The sequence below is a fragment of the Eublepharis macularius genome, chromosome 1, assembly GCF_028583425.1.
Source record: "Eublepharis macularius isolate TG4126 chromosome 1, MPM_Emac_v1.0, whole genome shotgun sequence".
Lineage (NCBI taxonomy): Eukaryota > Metazoa > Chordata > Lepidosauria > Squamata > Eublepharidae > Eublepharis > Eublepharis macularius.
Genome location: NC_072790.1, coordinates 74833153 through 74850102, shown reverse-complemented (window position 1 = coordinate 74850102; position 16950 = coordinate 74833153). Strand labels below are relative to the sequence as shown.

Genomic DNA, 16950 nt, shown 5'->3' with positions numbered 1-16950 from the left:
GTGTGCCTTGTCCTTCCATCTAGCCACAAAGTCTATGGTCAAGGATAATGGTATCCCTCAAGGGGGTCCTGTCCCAATACCATGAAGGCACTGAGACTTCAAGCCTTCGGTCTGAGGATTGCCCTTTTACTCTATGCTAGAGATTTATTGTCATTTAAACATGAAAGTTGTAGTTTAGAACATGCTGTTTAGCCTGTTTGCTTGCTTTAACCAATGTAAATCCCCATTCTAACTGAAATATATTTCTATTAATTATTAGATGCTTATAATAAATCTGAATCAAATATGTTATAAATATTGTAAATGCCAATTATAATCCATTAATTTGTTGAACATGACCAATTTTACCGAATGAAGATGGTTTGGATCCTATACTTTTGCTCCTTAGAGGCTTCGCCTTGGGCACTTCAGAGGCAGTCTTCTCCTGCAAAGTGCATTCTTCTTGCACTCAGCTCTCTGGGGCTCTTGAAAAACTTTGCTGTAGTATAAGCAGAAGTGCCTTGTGCCAGAGGAAGGGAGCTCTGTAGTGGACAACCATCTTTGCAGTGCTGGGAGAGAAGGACATGCAGAGCCAAAGGTATATGATCCAAACCTTCATGGACAGCTGCAGAACAGTGAGTTCCTTGTGTGACTGAACAACATGTAATAAAATGTCTCCCCCCCATTAGCCTCCAGCAAAGTATTATCATTCTTTAACAAGGACACAAGAGGAGAGCTTCAGACTGTAGTATTTGATGATGACGATGTAAAGAAAGTCTTTTATGGAAGTTTCCACAAGGTAAGTGCTGATATTTATGTGCAAATCGTTATGAATAGAAGTGTTTCTCTTAAAACAAGCAAAAGCCCTGTGAGCAGGCAAGTATATTTAGAGATAGTTTACAATGAATTAAGCCCATTATTGAAGTCGTAAAATTAATAAAAATTGGATAATCGACCCTACAGGGTAACAGTTGAACACAAAAGGATGGTAAACACATCCATTATGAAAAATGATGGGCTTTCTGGTCCAGCAGTAAAGGAAATAGACCCCACTGCTTTCAACAAGTATGGTATTGGGTGCTTTATTACAAAGGGTATCTAAATGCAAATGAGAGCGAACGGATGAGTAGGTTTCATACTTTCCAGAGGAATCAGCAACTGACTGATCTCATGGGCATTTTGTTTAGCAAAACTGAGTATAAGACTTTGCTGCCTCCCACCCCCACTCCCGTTACATGTCTTTGGAAGTTTCCAGCAGGGACAGGGAAACTCAGTGCATCATGGACTCATGCAGTGAACCAAGTGGAGAGGTTTTTGTGACACAGATTAAGCAACAACCATTCATATGAGACTCTGTTCCACATAACTGTTTGCGATACTGTGAGCATACGAAACACCTATGGTTTAATCGAGGGGACAGTGTAGTGCAGTAGAGAAGCACTATGTATACATTAGAGCTCCTGCGCTTATAGCAGATGGTTAAATCAAGTAGTAAAGCTACATACAAAGTTACTACAAACCCTTCAAGGTGTGCATTGTTTGCTAAATTTCATTTTATGTGTAGATGGATATGTTCTGGATAAAAAATAAGATATTCCAGCTAAAGCAAAAAAGAAAGAAAAGCACGCAATAGTATGAAAAATAATTTTAATATTAAAAAATCACCCTGTATTAAGAATATAGCTTACATTTGGATCAAATTCAACTCCCAAAATAACAAAATACTTTTGTGGTGCTCATTCAATGAGTTATGCATTCATTCAGTGAATAATAGCTAATCTAAACTTGGGTATTTGTGGAAAATTTGCTTTGGCATCCTTTTTTGGATTTTGAGTAGTATTGCTATAGTGATAGCTGATGAATTGAGCAAGTCCCTTGGGGGCAACATTGGCTTAGCACAACAGCCATTAAAATTGCATCTAAGAACTCTTAAAGAAACAGATGGTTTCTATACTTTGTCTGTGCCATTCATGGCCAAAATACACATGACAGGCAGTTCTGTAATTCTTCTCCTAACAGGTTTTTTTATAATGAAAAAGCAGCTAAGGGGAGGCTGAAATGAGCAGAGGTCTGGCAGGGGGAAGCTTTTCCTTCCTACAAACTGTCTATTTAAAACTGTCCTCTGTCAAACTGTTTCTCACTAATGGTGGGAAAAGATACAGGATCCTCATCTGTTTTGTCCCTTCGGGGCAAAAGCAAGTTGGAGAAGATAACTTGGAATGGACAAATGGCAAAAAAGTAAAGATAAAGGAGACCCTCTCTCCTACTGCCAATCCATTACTCCTGAGATCACTCCTATAGCTGGTTTTCATTTTTTAAAAAGTCAGGAGAAGAAACATGGAGTTTGCTATTGTCCTTAGTTTACTCATAGACTTTGCCGTTACTTTCTAGTATTCTACTACCGATACAAGCCGTGCCCATTTTGCCCCTGCAGCTGTACTGAAGACTGTCTTATGTGAGTTAAATTAGGCATCTTAATTACAGCTGTTATGCAGACACATCAAGTGATAGGGTGGCATTTACTATGCATTCAGTGCAAGATATGATGACAACAAGTCATCTGTCTGAAAGTTTGGAAGAGTGCTTCCATTAAAAATGTTTGAATATCTGCAGATCTACAATTTTCTTTTCTGCCAAACAAGTATACTTAAGAAACTATTTTAATTATATGTACATTTTTTAAAAAATGTGCTGAAATACTGATTCAGAAACTGAAGTGGTGAAGTTGCAGAGGGCTCTTGATAGGGTTTTGAGGAACTGGAGGAGGGAGCCTTATTGAATCTGTTTAAAAGTTAAAAACAAGTTTGGAGTGGTTTCTCATGGATTTATGGTTCAAATGTATTACTCAGCTTTTGGCCGATGTCCCAAAAAATCTTGTTATATATTCCAAGAGAAGTATATTCTTGTTTCCCAAACATGTTCTCCTGTACTGCTTATTGTTTTGTGATATTCGCACCATTTATCTAGAACCTTTGCTTCAAAATCATGAAGGACAATCAGATGACAGTAAGACATGTCTTTTACTAACCACACATAACCCTGAGATCATTGAGTCTGCAGTTAAATTTCTTTGTTGTGCATCAAAGAGGAGAGGAATGATTTAAGTGATGGGGCAAGGGATGTTTCTTTTTGTCTCCTTGCTGACTGTGCATATGTATGTCCTGTTATGCCAATAAAGGTATTTGATTCGATGGTATTCGATTTGATGTTACCCAAGCAAAGTCTCTACCAGATACTTCTGTGCTTCACAGAATATAAAATTCTTGCTGTTACAAAGCATGTAGAAAGGTGTTAGTCACGTTAATGTTTTATTTATATTGCACAATACAGATATTTTGCATAATTATAGTTAATCCACTGGGACTTATGGGGTTTTTTCCCCTTACAAATGGCAAGATGGAAGGCTCAAGAAAGGAATCTCTTGCAGAATGCTGGTATTTGATAGTAGAATGATACTGATCTGCATTTTTCTAGAGTTTATAAAATTGTAACTCGATTGTTACAATAGAATACAAGAAACACTACTCTTCCCAATAGCTATAAATTGGAGGAATGTTTGTTTGAATTTCTAAGCTCCATAGCAAAATTTAGCATAATCCTCAAAGAAATTAAACAACAGAAAATAAAGTTCTTGAGCAGTCAACAAAAATATCCCTTATGTGCTCTTTCCACCTTTAACTTTGGTGGTTGTCTTACTTACCTGGTTATGTTTGGTCCATCTCATCTATTGTCAAACATAGTTACCTACCCTGACAATAGCCCACATAACTCCCATTTGGCCTGCCTCGTTCATTTCATTGGAGGAAGAAACTCAGTGCATGTGGAGCTGCCATTTACACTGAAATTAATTGAAATTAATACCAGAGTTCTTCAGTGTAGAGATATCTCTGTGCCTACCAGTATGTCTGTACCTGTAAGGTAATGGTCAATACTAGAGTATGTAAAGTGTTGAATGAGCTTATATATGTACCTATATTTCTTCTAAATGATTTCTATATAGGTTCATATTGTTATAACACCTACAAGTGCTAAGATCTACATTGACTGTGTTGAAATAATAGAAAAACCAATTAAGGAGGCTGGAAATATCACCACTGATGGTTATGAAATACTTGGTAAACTGCAGAAAGGAGACAGAAAAACGGCAACAGTAAGTAATTGTACTCATTGTACTCATTGTACTCATTTATCAACTCAAAGCACATCTTAAGTAAAATTTAAAGTCCTCAGAAAAAAGCTTTTTAAATGCTAAAATGGCTTTGTATTTATAGAAACAAATTACGTTGTCACACAGAGGAAAAGTTACTGTTGCTAAGAACTGTGATAAAATTCATGGTTTTAAAGGCATATCTAATGACAATCAAGAATGTGGCGGTCCCCTAAAAACATATATTTTATTGTCATATGAGCTTTCATAGGCTGCTTTATCAGATGATTAAGATAATGGCTTCTACACTTTAGATTTCATATAAAATGTCATCACACATCAGCCTAATTCTAGACAAATTTTATGCTATCACTTTTGACAGACTTGAGATAAATATGCAGTCAAATATGGGAGAGGTTGGTGTCAGTGATACATTTTAATCATAATTGCCGTATGACCAAAAAATTGCAAGTCTGAGAATTTGGTTGAAATACTGTCTTATTGAAAATTCTTATTGAGTCTTGTATCAAAATCTACTGGTACTTGTCAATGCTCTTCACCCTTAGATCATATTTCCTATAACATTCACCCTAGAATAAAAGCTGAACTTTTATTCTGATAGCATCAAGATTTGAGTTAACAGTAATATGTTGGGGCCTAAGACACATCATCTTTGGCTGGAAAAAGATTCTATTTTTTAAGCACTCTTCCCTGACGGTTTTACTAAGTATAGTAATATTAAAAGTTGAGTGACATTCATTGCATTAAAATAGTGTGTGAATTCTGTATTGTCCATTGGTATAGGCCTCTGTAAAGCATCTTTAGCTAGAATGAAGGAAAAAAGTGTGTGTGCATGTTTCAAATATAGTACTGCACAGCTATATTCTTGAAGTTTATTACTGATGTGTCTTTAGTTAAAGGCTTTCTTTTTCTTTTTTCACAGTTTGAAATCCAGAGCTTTGAGATTGTATGCAATGCAGTTTGGACTAGCAGAGATAGATGCTGTGATATTCCTTCCAGGGTAAATATAAAGGAAACATCTTGGCAACTTTTATGCTAATCGGATGGAATGTTTTATATCAACACTCTAAGCCAGTTCTGTCTGGAAGACAATGTGCAATAAGAAGTTTACAGGATCTCTATCCCAAATAACAAATTAAGTATATGACCATATTCATAATTCTGAGACCAGGAGAAGAATTTTGGACACTTTTCCAGAATCATAAAATAAATGCTGCTATCTTGCTCCATAAGCCATAGGCCCATTTTTACTCTATTTAATTTCTTATTTGTCCCTTAAAACTTTTATTTACTTCACATGCATATGCCTTTTTCTTGCCAGACTTGAGGGTTTACATTTGTTTGTTTGTTTGTTACACCATGCTGTAAATACTGGCTTGGACTCAGCACAGCATTTTCCACGGGCAGAAGAATTTTGCCTCTCTCCTCCCACTGCTCCTGAAAAATGCTGTGCTGAATCCAAGCATCTGAGATGGCACTATTATACTCATATACTACGTCATAAAAACTGGATGGGAACTTGGCGATGGAATCATAAATAGCTAGGCTATGTAACGGTACCATAGCCAAGTTTTTGGGTTTTGCTAAAGAAAATTAATAGACAAAATTAACTAGGTGAATTTGCATAAATTTATAATTTCACAAACTTACTGTAAAGGAAAAGGAAAAGGTTCAAATAATGAAGGATGAGATTGTGACCAGGAAAATGGCATTTTGAGATGTTTGCCCAAACCATTGCATAAAAGGTGTATATAGTTAATGAAGTATGTTTTTACTTAGTACATTTCTGCCCCCAAAAGTGGCGTGCAAAGAGTGAGAGATCTTGTGATACAGTTTGGAATGCTTGGACACAGTCTTTGAGAGGCCCACTGCATGCATAAAGAATTTAGATTGCAACACATTCATGTACATTAATGCTGGCAAAACATTATCTATGTTTAAAGGTTATTCTTATACAGAGTTTTAGAGAAAGTTCTTACCTCAAATCCGAGCCTTGGATTTTACTAGCATTAGCAGCATTTCATTTCAGAATCTATTTCAAATACCCCAGGTGAATGTGTCCAACAAAATCTGCTGAGTTTATTTCCTTGGCCAGTTTCATTTTATTCTTACACAACTAGGATTATACATTAGGGCTTCAAGGGTAGTTCTTACAGTTCCCCAGGAGAGCCTGGTATCTCTTTTTAGATGTGAATCATTGCCCAAACCCTAAAACACTTTGGCAAACCACTGCAGGGGTGCTGAATTGTATCGTGCTTCAGAATTTAAGTCCTTTTTGTAGTTAGTGGTGGTGTTATATTGAAATAACAACCTGCCCGGTAGCCATTTATTTCTGTTAAGAAGAAAGTGACAGCAGATTGTGCTTGAATTTTCAGAGGGATGAAGCAAAATGCCCAGCGTTGCCAAATGCTTGCACTTGTACACAAGACAGCGTGGGACCCCCGGGACCTGCAGGACCTGCTGTAAGCAAAGATGAATATATTGTGACTGATATGTAACCCTGAAGAGTGCCTCAGATTTACACACTGATCTCATAACCAGTGAATTCGGGCACTAGTACCAGCTCAAGGCAACAGTCTCTCCTTTGCACTGGGGCCCATCTTTAGTTCTAGCATTGGTGAAATGCCTGACATTCGCTGTTGCCCCCCTAGCTGGAATGAAGAGACAGACGCAGGGTTTGGATCTAAAGGGCCATTTTTTATTGAACTTATTGAACATGGTTATTGAACTTAACCATGAAACTGCAACAAGGGCAAACTAAGCGGTACAGTTTGAGCCATGGGGTCAACCCTGGACCTCCGCCTTGATCTGTCTGGGCGAGCCCCATTGCCCTGGGTGTAGGCCATCCATTGAATGGCTGCAACCTGGCCAGCCAGGCAAATGGATCCCCCCCCCTCAAGCTCCCAAAGCTTCAGCTGTACAGCACAAGGGAAGGACTTGACCACGGGGTTCCCCACAGGTCATCTGCCCATGTGGTGGTAGCCGTCCAAACATACCAAACCCATGGCAGACCCTGTTTCCCCACCAATGGGGAAGTGCCACTGGGTCCTCACCGGCCCACTCCCTGTTCCCCAATACTCTCCTGCCAGTACCCACTAACCAGCACCACCCTAGGCCAATATCCTCAGACCTCTGCTAATAGTGCAAGGTAGGTGAAAAAAATCCCTCTCCCACATGCTAATTTGGGAGAAGGACAAAAAAATTCCTACCTGGCTCTGAAGAGCAGCCTGCTAGTCCTGCACTATAACAGGGTGAGGTGGGTGAGCTGAGCAGTCGAAGCAACTGTCGGCTGGTCAGGTGGAGCTGCCTTAAGAGGCATGTGGCTCCATCCCTAGCCTAATACCCGGATGCCCGGGGGGGGAGGGGGTATATGTGCCCAGCTGGGTATATGTGCCCAGCTGTCACCTGGAGACAGCCCACAGCTCCTTATTCTGGGTGGGGAATGCTTAAATTTTATGGGACTCACTATATGACCCCCTTGGTTATTATTGCAATGAATGTTTTTATGCATGTATAATTTGTAACTTTATATTCTCCATGCTTGTTGGTATTGTTTTAGGGAGGCCCAGGTTCTAAGGGTCCAAGAGGTGAAAGAGGTGTAAGTGGACTTCCTGTAAGTATTTGCCTATAATTTAGTAAGAATAATTTTTCTTACATTTTGAATACTGAAAACCTAAACTAGTTAATGTATTTTGAGCTTAAGTATCTGTATTATGTACTTGATTTCTGCATAAGGATACCTAGAAGTGTAAAACATAAAGGTGACAAAACACATTTACAGACAAGGGCACTATGTTTCTGCACTTGCTAGGGAACTGTAATTGGTTGCAGATCCTGTTAACTGGACATTCTGTGGCATACTCAGTATTGTGTAAACTGGTACTTACTAGTGTCAAATAGGAAATGTGTCTCTCTCGTTTCCTCTCTTCAGTTTATTTCTAGAATTAGGGGATCCTTGAAAAAGTATAGGAGCGATGTAAAAATTAGGTTGCCTCTAGTTCTGCTGCATTTTTCTTTCCTTTTCAAGGAAGTGATATGGGATTAGTTATCCACATAGTGGTCTGAGAGTACATTAATTTGCTGGAAAATGAACATTTTTTTTCCAGTTAATGCCAGCAGAAATTGCACGGACGTTTCCAATATATTTTCAAGTAGCACATCCATGTCCTGTCAACCTTTAAATGACATTGCTTTAGTGGTGTATTCAGATGATCTATTCACAAAAGTGATATACTTATAGACAAGGCAACTTTTTCTCCTACAGATGGTTTATAAGATTGGTGCATATAGTATTTTATCTAGAGAAGCAAAACTTAATGAAATTTTCAAGTTATAAATCAGTTGTCTAATAATTTCTCTCACCGTGTGAAAAGCCATGACATAAATCAAACGGATTTATCTTATTTATATACAATTTTGCAAGACACCAAAAGCTAACAAACTATCCTCTACTTTTCTCTTTTAAGGGGCCACCAGGACCTCGTGGCGACTCAGGCGCTGTTGGCCCTGCAGGCCCACCAGGTCCACAGGGGCCAAATGGACTATCTATTCCCGGAGAACCTGTGAGTAAGCAAGCATTCTGTATGCGTGCCCATTTAGAGGATGGAATGACTGGCTTACCATCATAAGGGCCCCCACATAGACATAGCCTTTGCAATTACATTTTAATGCAAATTTCCTAGGAGCCTCGAATGTCTGATGAACAGGGCAACATGCTTTAGTTCAGGACATTGTATCTGTAAACTTCATAGCATTAAGAGTTCACGGCAGATAAATAACCATATTGTTAGAATGACTTGTTCCCATAATGCTTGATCTATTTATTTTAGATCGATCGTGGGGATATGAATGATAATAATAAATGTACAGTGCAATCCTAAGAAGAGGTGCTCCAGTCTAAGCCCATTGAATGGAATAGATCTGTGAGGGATCTATTCCACTAATGGCAGCCCATTCCAACGGGGGAAGGAGCCTTATGCTGATCGATGCAAGAGGCTCTTCTATATAATACATTCAGGGAAGGCTCTTTGCATCAGGGGAAAACACTACCATTAGTGGAACAGATACACAGGACCCATACTGTTTTCTGAGAAATTGCCAAACTTTCAAAGCAGATTGGTGTGCTGAGAAACTAAATCTATAGACTCTGTGCTTAATTATATATGGGCTTACTGTTCATTTTCAGGAAAATGGAAAACTTCAATTCTTTTTGAGGGCTACTTGGGCTGAATTCCAAGAGAAAGCCGGTTTGTCTTGCCTAGACAACTCACACATGAATCTTAGTGCAATGGTTAGAGTGTTGGACTGGGATGACCTGGGTTCAAAACTGCACTATGCTATGAAGCTGGCTAGGTGACCTTGAGCCAGTTGTACTCTGCCTACCAGACAGGGTTGTTACAAGAAGGGAAAGCCATGTACACTTCTAAGGTCTCTGAGGGAAGGACAGAATTAAAATGTATTAATAATATAGTGTGGTGGAATTCCAGATGATCTGTAGAAACCTATTTAAGAGTTAATTGTGCACAGTTAATAGTGTAACAGATTGTACATCAATGTCTAGAACTATATGACCTTATGGCCTACTGAAACTCAAACCTTTTCCCTCACTTGCCAAGCATTTACCTTTCTATTTTCTATGGTGGGACTTGATCCAATGCTTTCACAAACAGGGTGAGATCACAGAAGAGATCTTTGTTGCTTCCCCTTCCCACTGCAAACTCATGTATTGCCCAGAAAAACCGCTGTTGAGAAACATGGGATTCTCAGGAACCCAATGCATGGAGAAAGTAAAATTGACAGAATCTCTTCTTCTCCCATACACAAATATTTGTAAAAATTTTGGTCTGTTTGCAGAGCTTTCTCCACTCAAAGGTGCAGAAGTCAAGAATGATTTCTTCAGTCCCACTTCTTGCTGCACCCCCCCCAATGCAACATTATATGCTATTCTTGAGCATCCCCAACACTCATGAGCTGTTTTTTTTAAAAGGAAGCATGATTGTTAGGTATGGCATTGGGCAGGATTCTTTCCATAAACTCACACCATTCATAAAAGGGTTGAATCCAAACCAAAGTATTTTGAGGATTTAACTTTGAAAAAGTAATCCGTCTTTCTCTTTCTGAAGTTTCATAAGTGTCCTAACTGAAGACAGAAAACCAAAAACGTATCAAGTGTTCAATTAAGTCCATAATCTCATTAGAAAAATTACCAAATGATAGTTTTTTTAACTTGTACATATATGCATGAGTGTATATGTGGGTGGCATAGTGCCACGTAACATTTTGAAAGAAAATTTCTTGTTTCTTAAGATTCTTCTGGCATAAGCTTTTACTATCTAGGTCCCATTTTGTCAGATCTGATGAAGTGGAATCTGGCTAATGAAAGCTCATGCCACAACAAAACTGTTTGTCTTTAAAGTGCCAAAAACTGTTGTTTTGGCTGCAGCAGACTAAAGAAGCTCCTCTCTGAAATTAATTTATTAATGATTATCAATCTGTTTTCTGTACCAAAGCACTTTGAGATGAAATTATATAGTACAAGAAGTATGAAGCTGTAATCAGTGAAGACACTTCTGTAAGATTTAACCTGATTCATAAGACAGGATTCCCAAAATTTCATTTTTATGTCTAAAAACATTTTGGTCTGATTGGATTTGCACATGTATGCAAATTAGAGTTCTCAATATTTTGATTCCTGCTGTTCCCAGACAAGGAGTCTTCTGGGGTGTTGGGTGTGCTGGCAGCACCATCAGACCATGTACACTGTGTCAGTCATCATGTCGACCCTTGCTATGTGAAATAGCAGGGCCAGCAAAGAAAGTATAGTCGCACTGCCAGTTTGCCTTGGGATTATGCGTATATCAAACTCCAGAGATGCTATCCCTGGACTGATCGCTTGGGGAATGATTGATAAAACGTAGCAGGAGTCATGTATTCTTGATGTTCTCCCTCCTCTCCAGCAGCGTTTCTTGACAGAAAGAGGTTTACTGCTTTAGGCTACAGACAAAAAAGAAGCTGAAAAGCACATGCACTTTGACCTGCTTCTATCAATAAGGCCCCTGTAGTAACTTGATATCTGTTCCTTATCTCAGTTATCTTAATAAGCATCATTGTATATGCCTGTTGTACCCACTTCGCTGAATCCCAGGTGTCCCTCCTGCAATGTACAAGCATGCAAACACACACACTGGACTCAGCCAGCTTAGCAGTGGCATGGATCCAGCCTTCTTCCAGAGAGCCTTCCTCCAGCCTAAAGAGCCTTCCTCCAAATTAACTGTCCCTTCCTCCAATGTAAGATCCACTTAAGTGGAGGAAGACTTCTTAGGCTGGTGGAAGGTGTCAAACTTTGCTCAGTGGGGTAGTAGTAGGCCAAGGGTCAGATCCACCTCATGATCCAGTATTCAAGCACATGGTTCTGCTTCAGAATCATCATCAAAACATTGCCAACTCCACATTCATACTGATGAATTGATGAAAAGTACAATAAATGGACATTGGTTGTTAAATTATAGCCATGTACTTTGTCATTGTCAGTGATACAGAAATGTGGGTGAGGAGACTCGTCCTTGCCTTGCTGTTCCTGGTTTGTATCAAGATATAGGTGTTTCTCATTAACAGCTACTTGCCCTAACATCAGGCCCAAATGAGCTCTAGTTGAATATGTATTTTGATTTAAATGTTACACATGCTTTAATTAATCAAGCCAATTGCTTTACAGAAAATAAATACCCTTTATTCTTTGCTAGGGCCGTCAGGGGATGAAAGGTGATGCGGGAGAGCCAGGGCTACCAGGTCGATCAGTAAGTTCATTTTTATAATATGACTATGCCACTGGCACCCCAAAGGAACTAGCATAAATTACTTGCATGATCAAATTTTCATGTACAGGTTCAACTGTTCGTGAACACAGGCAACTAAACTCTTTAAAAAGTTCAAAAGTATAAAAAAAATTTAAAAAGCACACAAGTAAAAATTCGTTTTGTGCATCAAATAAGTTGCAATTCTGAGATGGGACTATATTTTGAGGAAATATCCAAGCCACCTAAAGGATTAACGCATTCAGCAAATTAATAATAGGTGAAGTCCAACATGGACTTCAGAAACCAATCTTTACTAATTAACCAATATCTGCAAGTCATATCTGAAAGACTATCTGTAACATGCTACTTTTTAAAAAGTGTAGGGACAAGAATACAGCTGAAGTAAAAAATAGAGTGGAAGGAGGAGGGGTTTTGTTTTGTTTTTTTGCTTTCTTGCTTGCTTGCTTGTTTGTTTGCAAGTTCTGCCTGGTGCCAAAAAGCAGTACCACAGTAACCTGTGAGTTTAGAATATATATGAGGGTGTCAACTTAAATGTTCTATTGCAAAACTTAATAATTCTCTCTGATTAGTTGTAATCTTTCTTCCTAGGGATCTCCAGGATTAACTGGGCCCCCTGGCCCAATGGGACCTCCAGGTGACAGAGTAAGCATTTCTGTTTTATAAGAGATGAGCAGTGCACTGACTATAATGCTGTGGCATGGGTGAGGGAGGGAGGGAAGGTGGCACGGTATAGCCTGATTTCATCAGATCTGAGAAGTTAAGGAAGTTTGGTACTCAGAGACCACCATGGAAGGCTCTGCAGAGAAAGGCAATAGCAAACCTCCTCTGCTTCTCACTTGCCTTGAAAGCCCCTTGCTGGGGCTGTCATAAGTAGGTGCAACTTGAGGGCACTTGACACAAACACAAATTTTCTTACTTAAAAAAAGATATTCATGCAATATATGAAGGCATTATTTGGCCACTTCTAAAGTGAGACTTCTTAATTGACAGTGGTATCCTCCTTCATGTGTATGTGACAAAACAGATGTGTGTGTGTTGTGCATGGCATGTACCACTGGCACATATGACATGTAGCACATGCACCATTTTCCTACATGGAAATAATAATATCCATTAGAGAGAGACTACTGCAAGGAGAGGTTGAGTATCAGGGTAAACGAAGCCTGAACATGGTCTAACAAGCTACCGGTTCAGGTGGAATAAATTAAAAGCTAATGAGGCAGAATAGCTAAAAAACTGATGACTCAAAGAATCCTTGATATGAATCTTACTTCCACCATGATCTCACCTCAGGTAGCCACTTGCCTCCATTCCTCCTCTGCAATATAGGGATGCTAATAACTATTTTTCAAAGTTGTTGTAAGGACTAGAAGTAGGTAATGCATGTGAAGTGCTTTAAACATTGTAAAAATGATAAGTATTACTCTGATGATTATGTGTGTTTGTGTGTGCATGTGCACATTAGGTGTTTCACAATTTTGAATGTTTTACATCACCTAAATGCTTAAGATTTGCTGTGACAATTGACTCTATGTGAATTGTCAAGCCGTCAATAAAACATCAGCACAAAAACTCTTATTGAACTGAGAATCCATACAAATTTTGGATTAGAAAAGAAAGATTATTTATTTTAAAAAAGGACCCTGTTAATACTGTTATATCAAATGAATTGCATAGTGCTTTCCATACGAAAGTTGGAATCAATTCAAAACAACTTGGTCTGGCTGTTACAGAGTGGTGACATCTGAATACTTGCAAAATTCAGTTAAACAAATCGAAAGACTTTGGAATGTGGACATAAAGGAACAGGGGAAGGTCTTCAGCTTGATTAAATTCTTCATATCTCATCCAACTGCAGAGAAAGGCTCAGCATCGAAGCTGTTAGAGAAGATGACAATACTAGGGCCAGCTTGGTTGCTAGCTGCTGATGCTAAGTTTATGTATGCTTACTGATAGGGAATATGATGCTCTGATTTAATGGGGCTTTCTTGCTAATAATAGGTGAGCTTCAGTACTAAGCATGAGTTCTCGGTCTGAGTAGAAGCTTGGTGTATTCAGCTGTTACTAGTTAGCATAAATGTGTAACCCATTCTTAATGGAATAGATAAGATAGCATAAGCACCATTACAACTCATACATAGTTAACAGTGATATCTTAAAATCACTGCATAGAATTAATGTGTCTTTTTATTTTGAATACATACCTTTTCATTTTTCAAATAGGGCTTCACTGGAAAAGATGGTCCAACAGGACCAAGAGGCCCCCCTGGACCAATAGTAAGTGTCAATTTATATTAGGATCAAAATGTAATTAATGTTCATTTGGAGGATTTTGTTTTGTTGAATTTTGTACTTGCCAACTGTATCAATCTCATATCAGAATGTCAATTAGCTGTTTTCTAAACATACCCACCCCCATCATTTGTACATGAACAGGTTGTATTAGACAGCTGTTTAATTTTTGTGTGTTACATAATACCTGTCTATCTTATCTTGTCAACTCAGCCAAAATATGCAGCCTGCTGATTTTTTCTTTATGCATCCGATGTTGTGTTCCTATAAATATTGCAGAAAAGAGAGAAACTTTGATGACCACAGATGGTTAAGCTAAAGACATTTTAAAAATCTGGCTGCAGCTAATATGGTCTGCACATGTTTGTTACGCTGGAAAACAGTCAAGAGGAAATCATTTCAAGTACAGTTAAGCTTTGAGAATACTAGAAGCTTCATGATGTTTTATGAGGCTTGAAAATTTTTCTTACAAAATGTATGCCTTTGATGTGATGAGGAAGATACATATGTTGAGAAGTCTAGGGTTTTGTGGCTGATTGGAAAACACATTCTCAAAAGAAAATTGCTTGGTTTCTGAGGTATTGGTTTTAACAAAAACTAAGCTAACTGCTAGGAATAACTTGCTCTAAAGCTGCCATTAAATCTCCATCTATAAGTCTGCCTGTGTGCATATCTACCCTCTTTTTTAATCATTAGCCACTTATTCAGGTGGAAATAATATTGAGGGGAAGCTGAGGAGAGTAAAGATTCTATTGTGGTCTCAGGGGCAGTGGGACAAGGCAAGAGGCAACATAGCACGAAACAACACTCACATGAGGTTGGAGTAAACCAGCCACAACTGTGTTGATTACAGCCATTGGAGCAATGGAGTGTCATAGAGCATGGATCTAAGCATCAAGCAACCCTACTGCTGTTCAGTGTGATACCCTTCCCAGCCAGTCTGTTGAGAGCTGACTGCAGGGAGGCAGGTGCTTTGATTCCCACTTGTGTACAATCAATGCTGTGGTTCACTGCCACCTGAGAGTGAAGCCGGATGATGCCCCCCAAGCTGGGCCCATCCCTGCATGGCTTCTCCATAAGGTCCCTTAAGAGGCCCCCCCCCAATGGGGTTGAGATGACCAGCCAGTGCTGTCTCCTTCCTCAGATGGATCCAGCCCAGGGCCCAAAAGCCATCGACCAGCAAGTTGTGATTAAAACCATGGGTAACCAGCAGCAACTGCCCCCCCTTTGCCCAGATGAAGGAAAGGAAAGAATTGAGGGAGGAGGAGTGGATCCCTCTACCACCTCATGCTTTGAACAAAGGAACAAGGAAACCAAAGGGGGAGTTTTTCCCATGGCCCTCCCCCACTGCCTCATCCTCCCCCCCCCCCAGTTGTGTCTAGGCAGCCAGGTACAGAACGGAAACTAACCCACATGCCAGCGCAGCCAGATGACATGGTCGGGAGCACCCTCAGAGGGGCCTGTGCAGTGCAGCAGTGAAGATCACACAGCCAGAAGTCCCCACCTGTCATCCTGCCTCAGCCCCAGTTCCCCTGTAGTGAGTCCAGAAGCCCTGCTAATCTTTAAACTGGAATAAAGCACGTTCTCCTTAGGCCAGTGTCTGTTAGGAACTGCAGTGGCTGCTAGGCAGAATATGCTTCCACCTTGGTGACCTGAAGCTGGTAGACCAATCCCTTCTCACTTAGTACATGTATTTGAATTATTAGAAATTTGATCTCTAACTTGCAAGAATATGGTGCTGTTTCAAAACACTGCCTAGCAACAGAGTGGCCCGAAACTCAGACCAATTAACTCGTATCTTCTAGAGCCTATAGGCAGTTAGTATGGCCAGAAAGCATAAAGGAAATTTATTAGGCATATTGCCCACTGCAAATATGTCACCTTTACTCATGAGAGCATTGAACATAAAATCTGCCTGTTGGCAGGCACAAGAGACAGCAACTTTACTGAAGCTGAGCAGCGCCTAGATGGGAAGCCTCCTTTGATTCCCCTGTACATCTTTTTGAGTTCCACAGTGAAAGAAAGGCAGGATATAAATAAAATAAGTAAAAGCAGAAAACTGAGAGGCCCACAGCATACGCTGGAACTTGGAAGGCATGTAAAAATGTAAACAGATGAAAAGTGGAAATGAGAATTTGCAGAGGCATTCCGTTACACCATTTACAGTTTCATCCTAAATAGATTTACATGTTTCTAAGCCCATCAGCTTCAAAGGTCTTAGAAGGGTGTAACTCTGCTTGGGATAGTGCTGCTAGAGATCATCCCACTAGTTATACACAGTATGGTTGATTTTTCTGAGCCACATTTTAGACTATTAGCATGCTGCTTCCTAACATTCCTTTTCAATGTTCTTCTCTGCAGGGTGCCCCAGGAGTGCCTGGAGTAGCTGGCCCACCTGGAAAACCGGGGAAACCAGGAGACCGTGGGTCATCAGTAAGATAAACAATTATTCTCATTTCCATTTATCTGTTGTGAAAGATGTTCTTCCAAAATTCAGACAAGTAGGAGATATTTCTCAGTTTGGCTTCATATACAATGGCTATCATGAGTTAATATTTTAAAATTAATATCTTGATTCTAATTGTAAGCATTATTTTGAGACTGTATCCCAATCTTAATTTTAAGCTTGCAGAAGGGTTTTTTTTTTGTTGCAATTTAAGTGTCAGGCCTGGAAACTGCACTCATGGGTTTTCA

General features: G+C 39.4%; 1 protein-coding gene across 3 annotated transcripts in view; it reads left to right on the top strand.

Moving 5' to 3' along the window:
- COL12A1 (collagen type XII alpha 1 chain) overlaps window positions 1-16950 on the top strand; it is a 155363-nt gene that overhangs the window by 124778 nt on the left and 13635 nt on the right. For all 3 annotated transcript variants that reach the window (XM_054995906.1, XM_054995923.1, XM_054995914.1), the window contains 10 exons: window positions 669-778; window positions 3980-4129; window positions 5070-5147; window positions 6523-6609; window positions 7707-7760; window positions 8614-8709; window positions 11890-11943; window positions 12553-12606; window positions 14188-14241; window positions 16618-16689. In XM_054995906.1, coding sequence (XP_054851881.1) covers window positions 669-778; window positions 3980-4129; window positions 5070-5147; window positions 6523-6609; window positions 7707-7760; window positions 8614-8709; window positions 11890-11943; window positions 12553-12606; window positions 14188-14241; window positions 16618-16689 — 809 coding nt within the window. The remainder of the gene's footprint in view (window positions 1-668; window positions 779-3979; window positions 4130-5069; window positions 5148-6522; window positions 6610-7706; window positions 7761-8613; window positions 8710-11889; window positions 11944-12552; window positions 12607-14187; window positions 14242-16617; window positions 16690-16950) is intronic.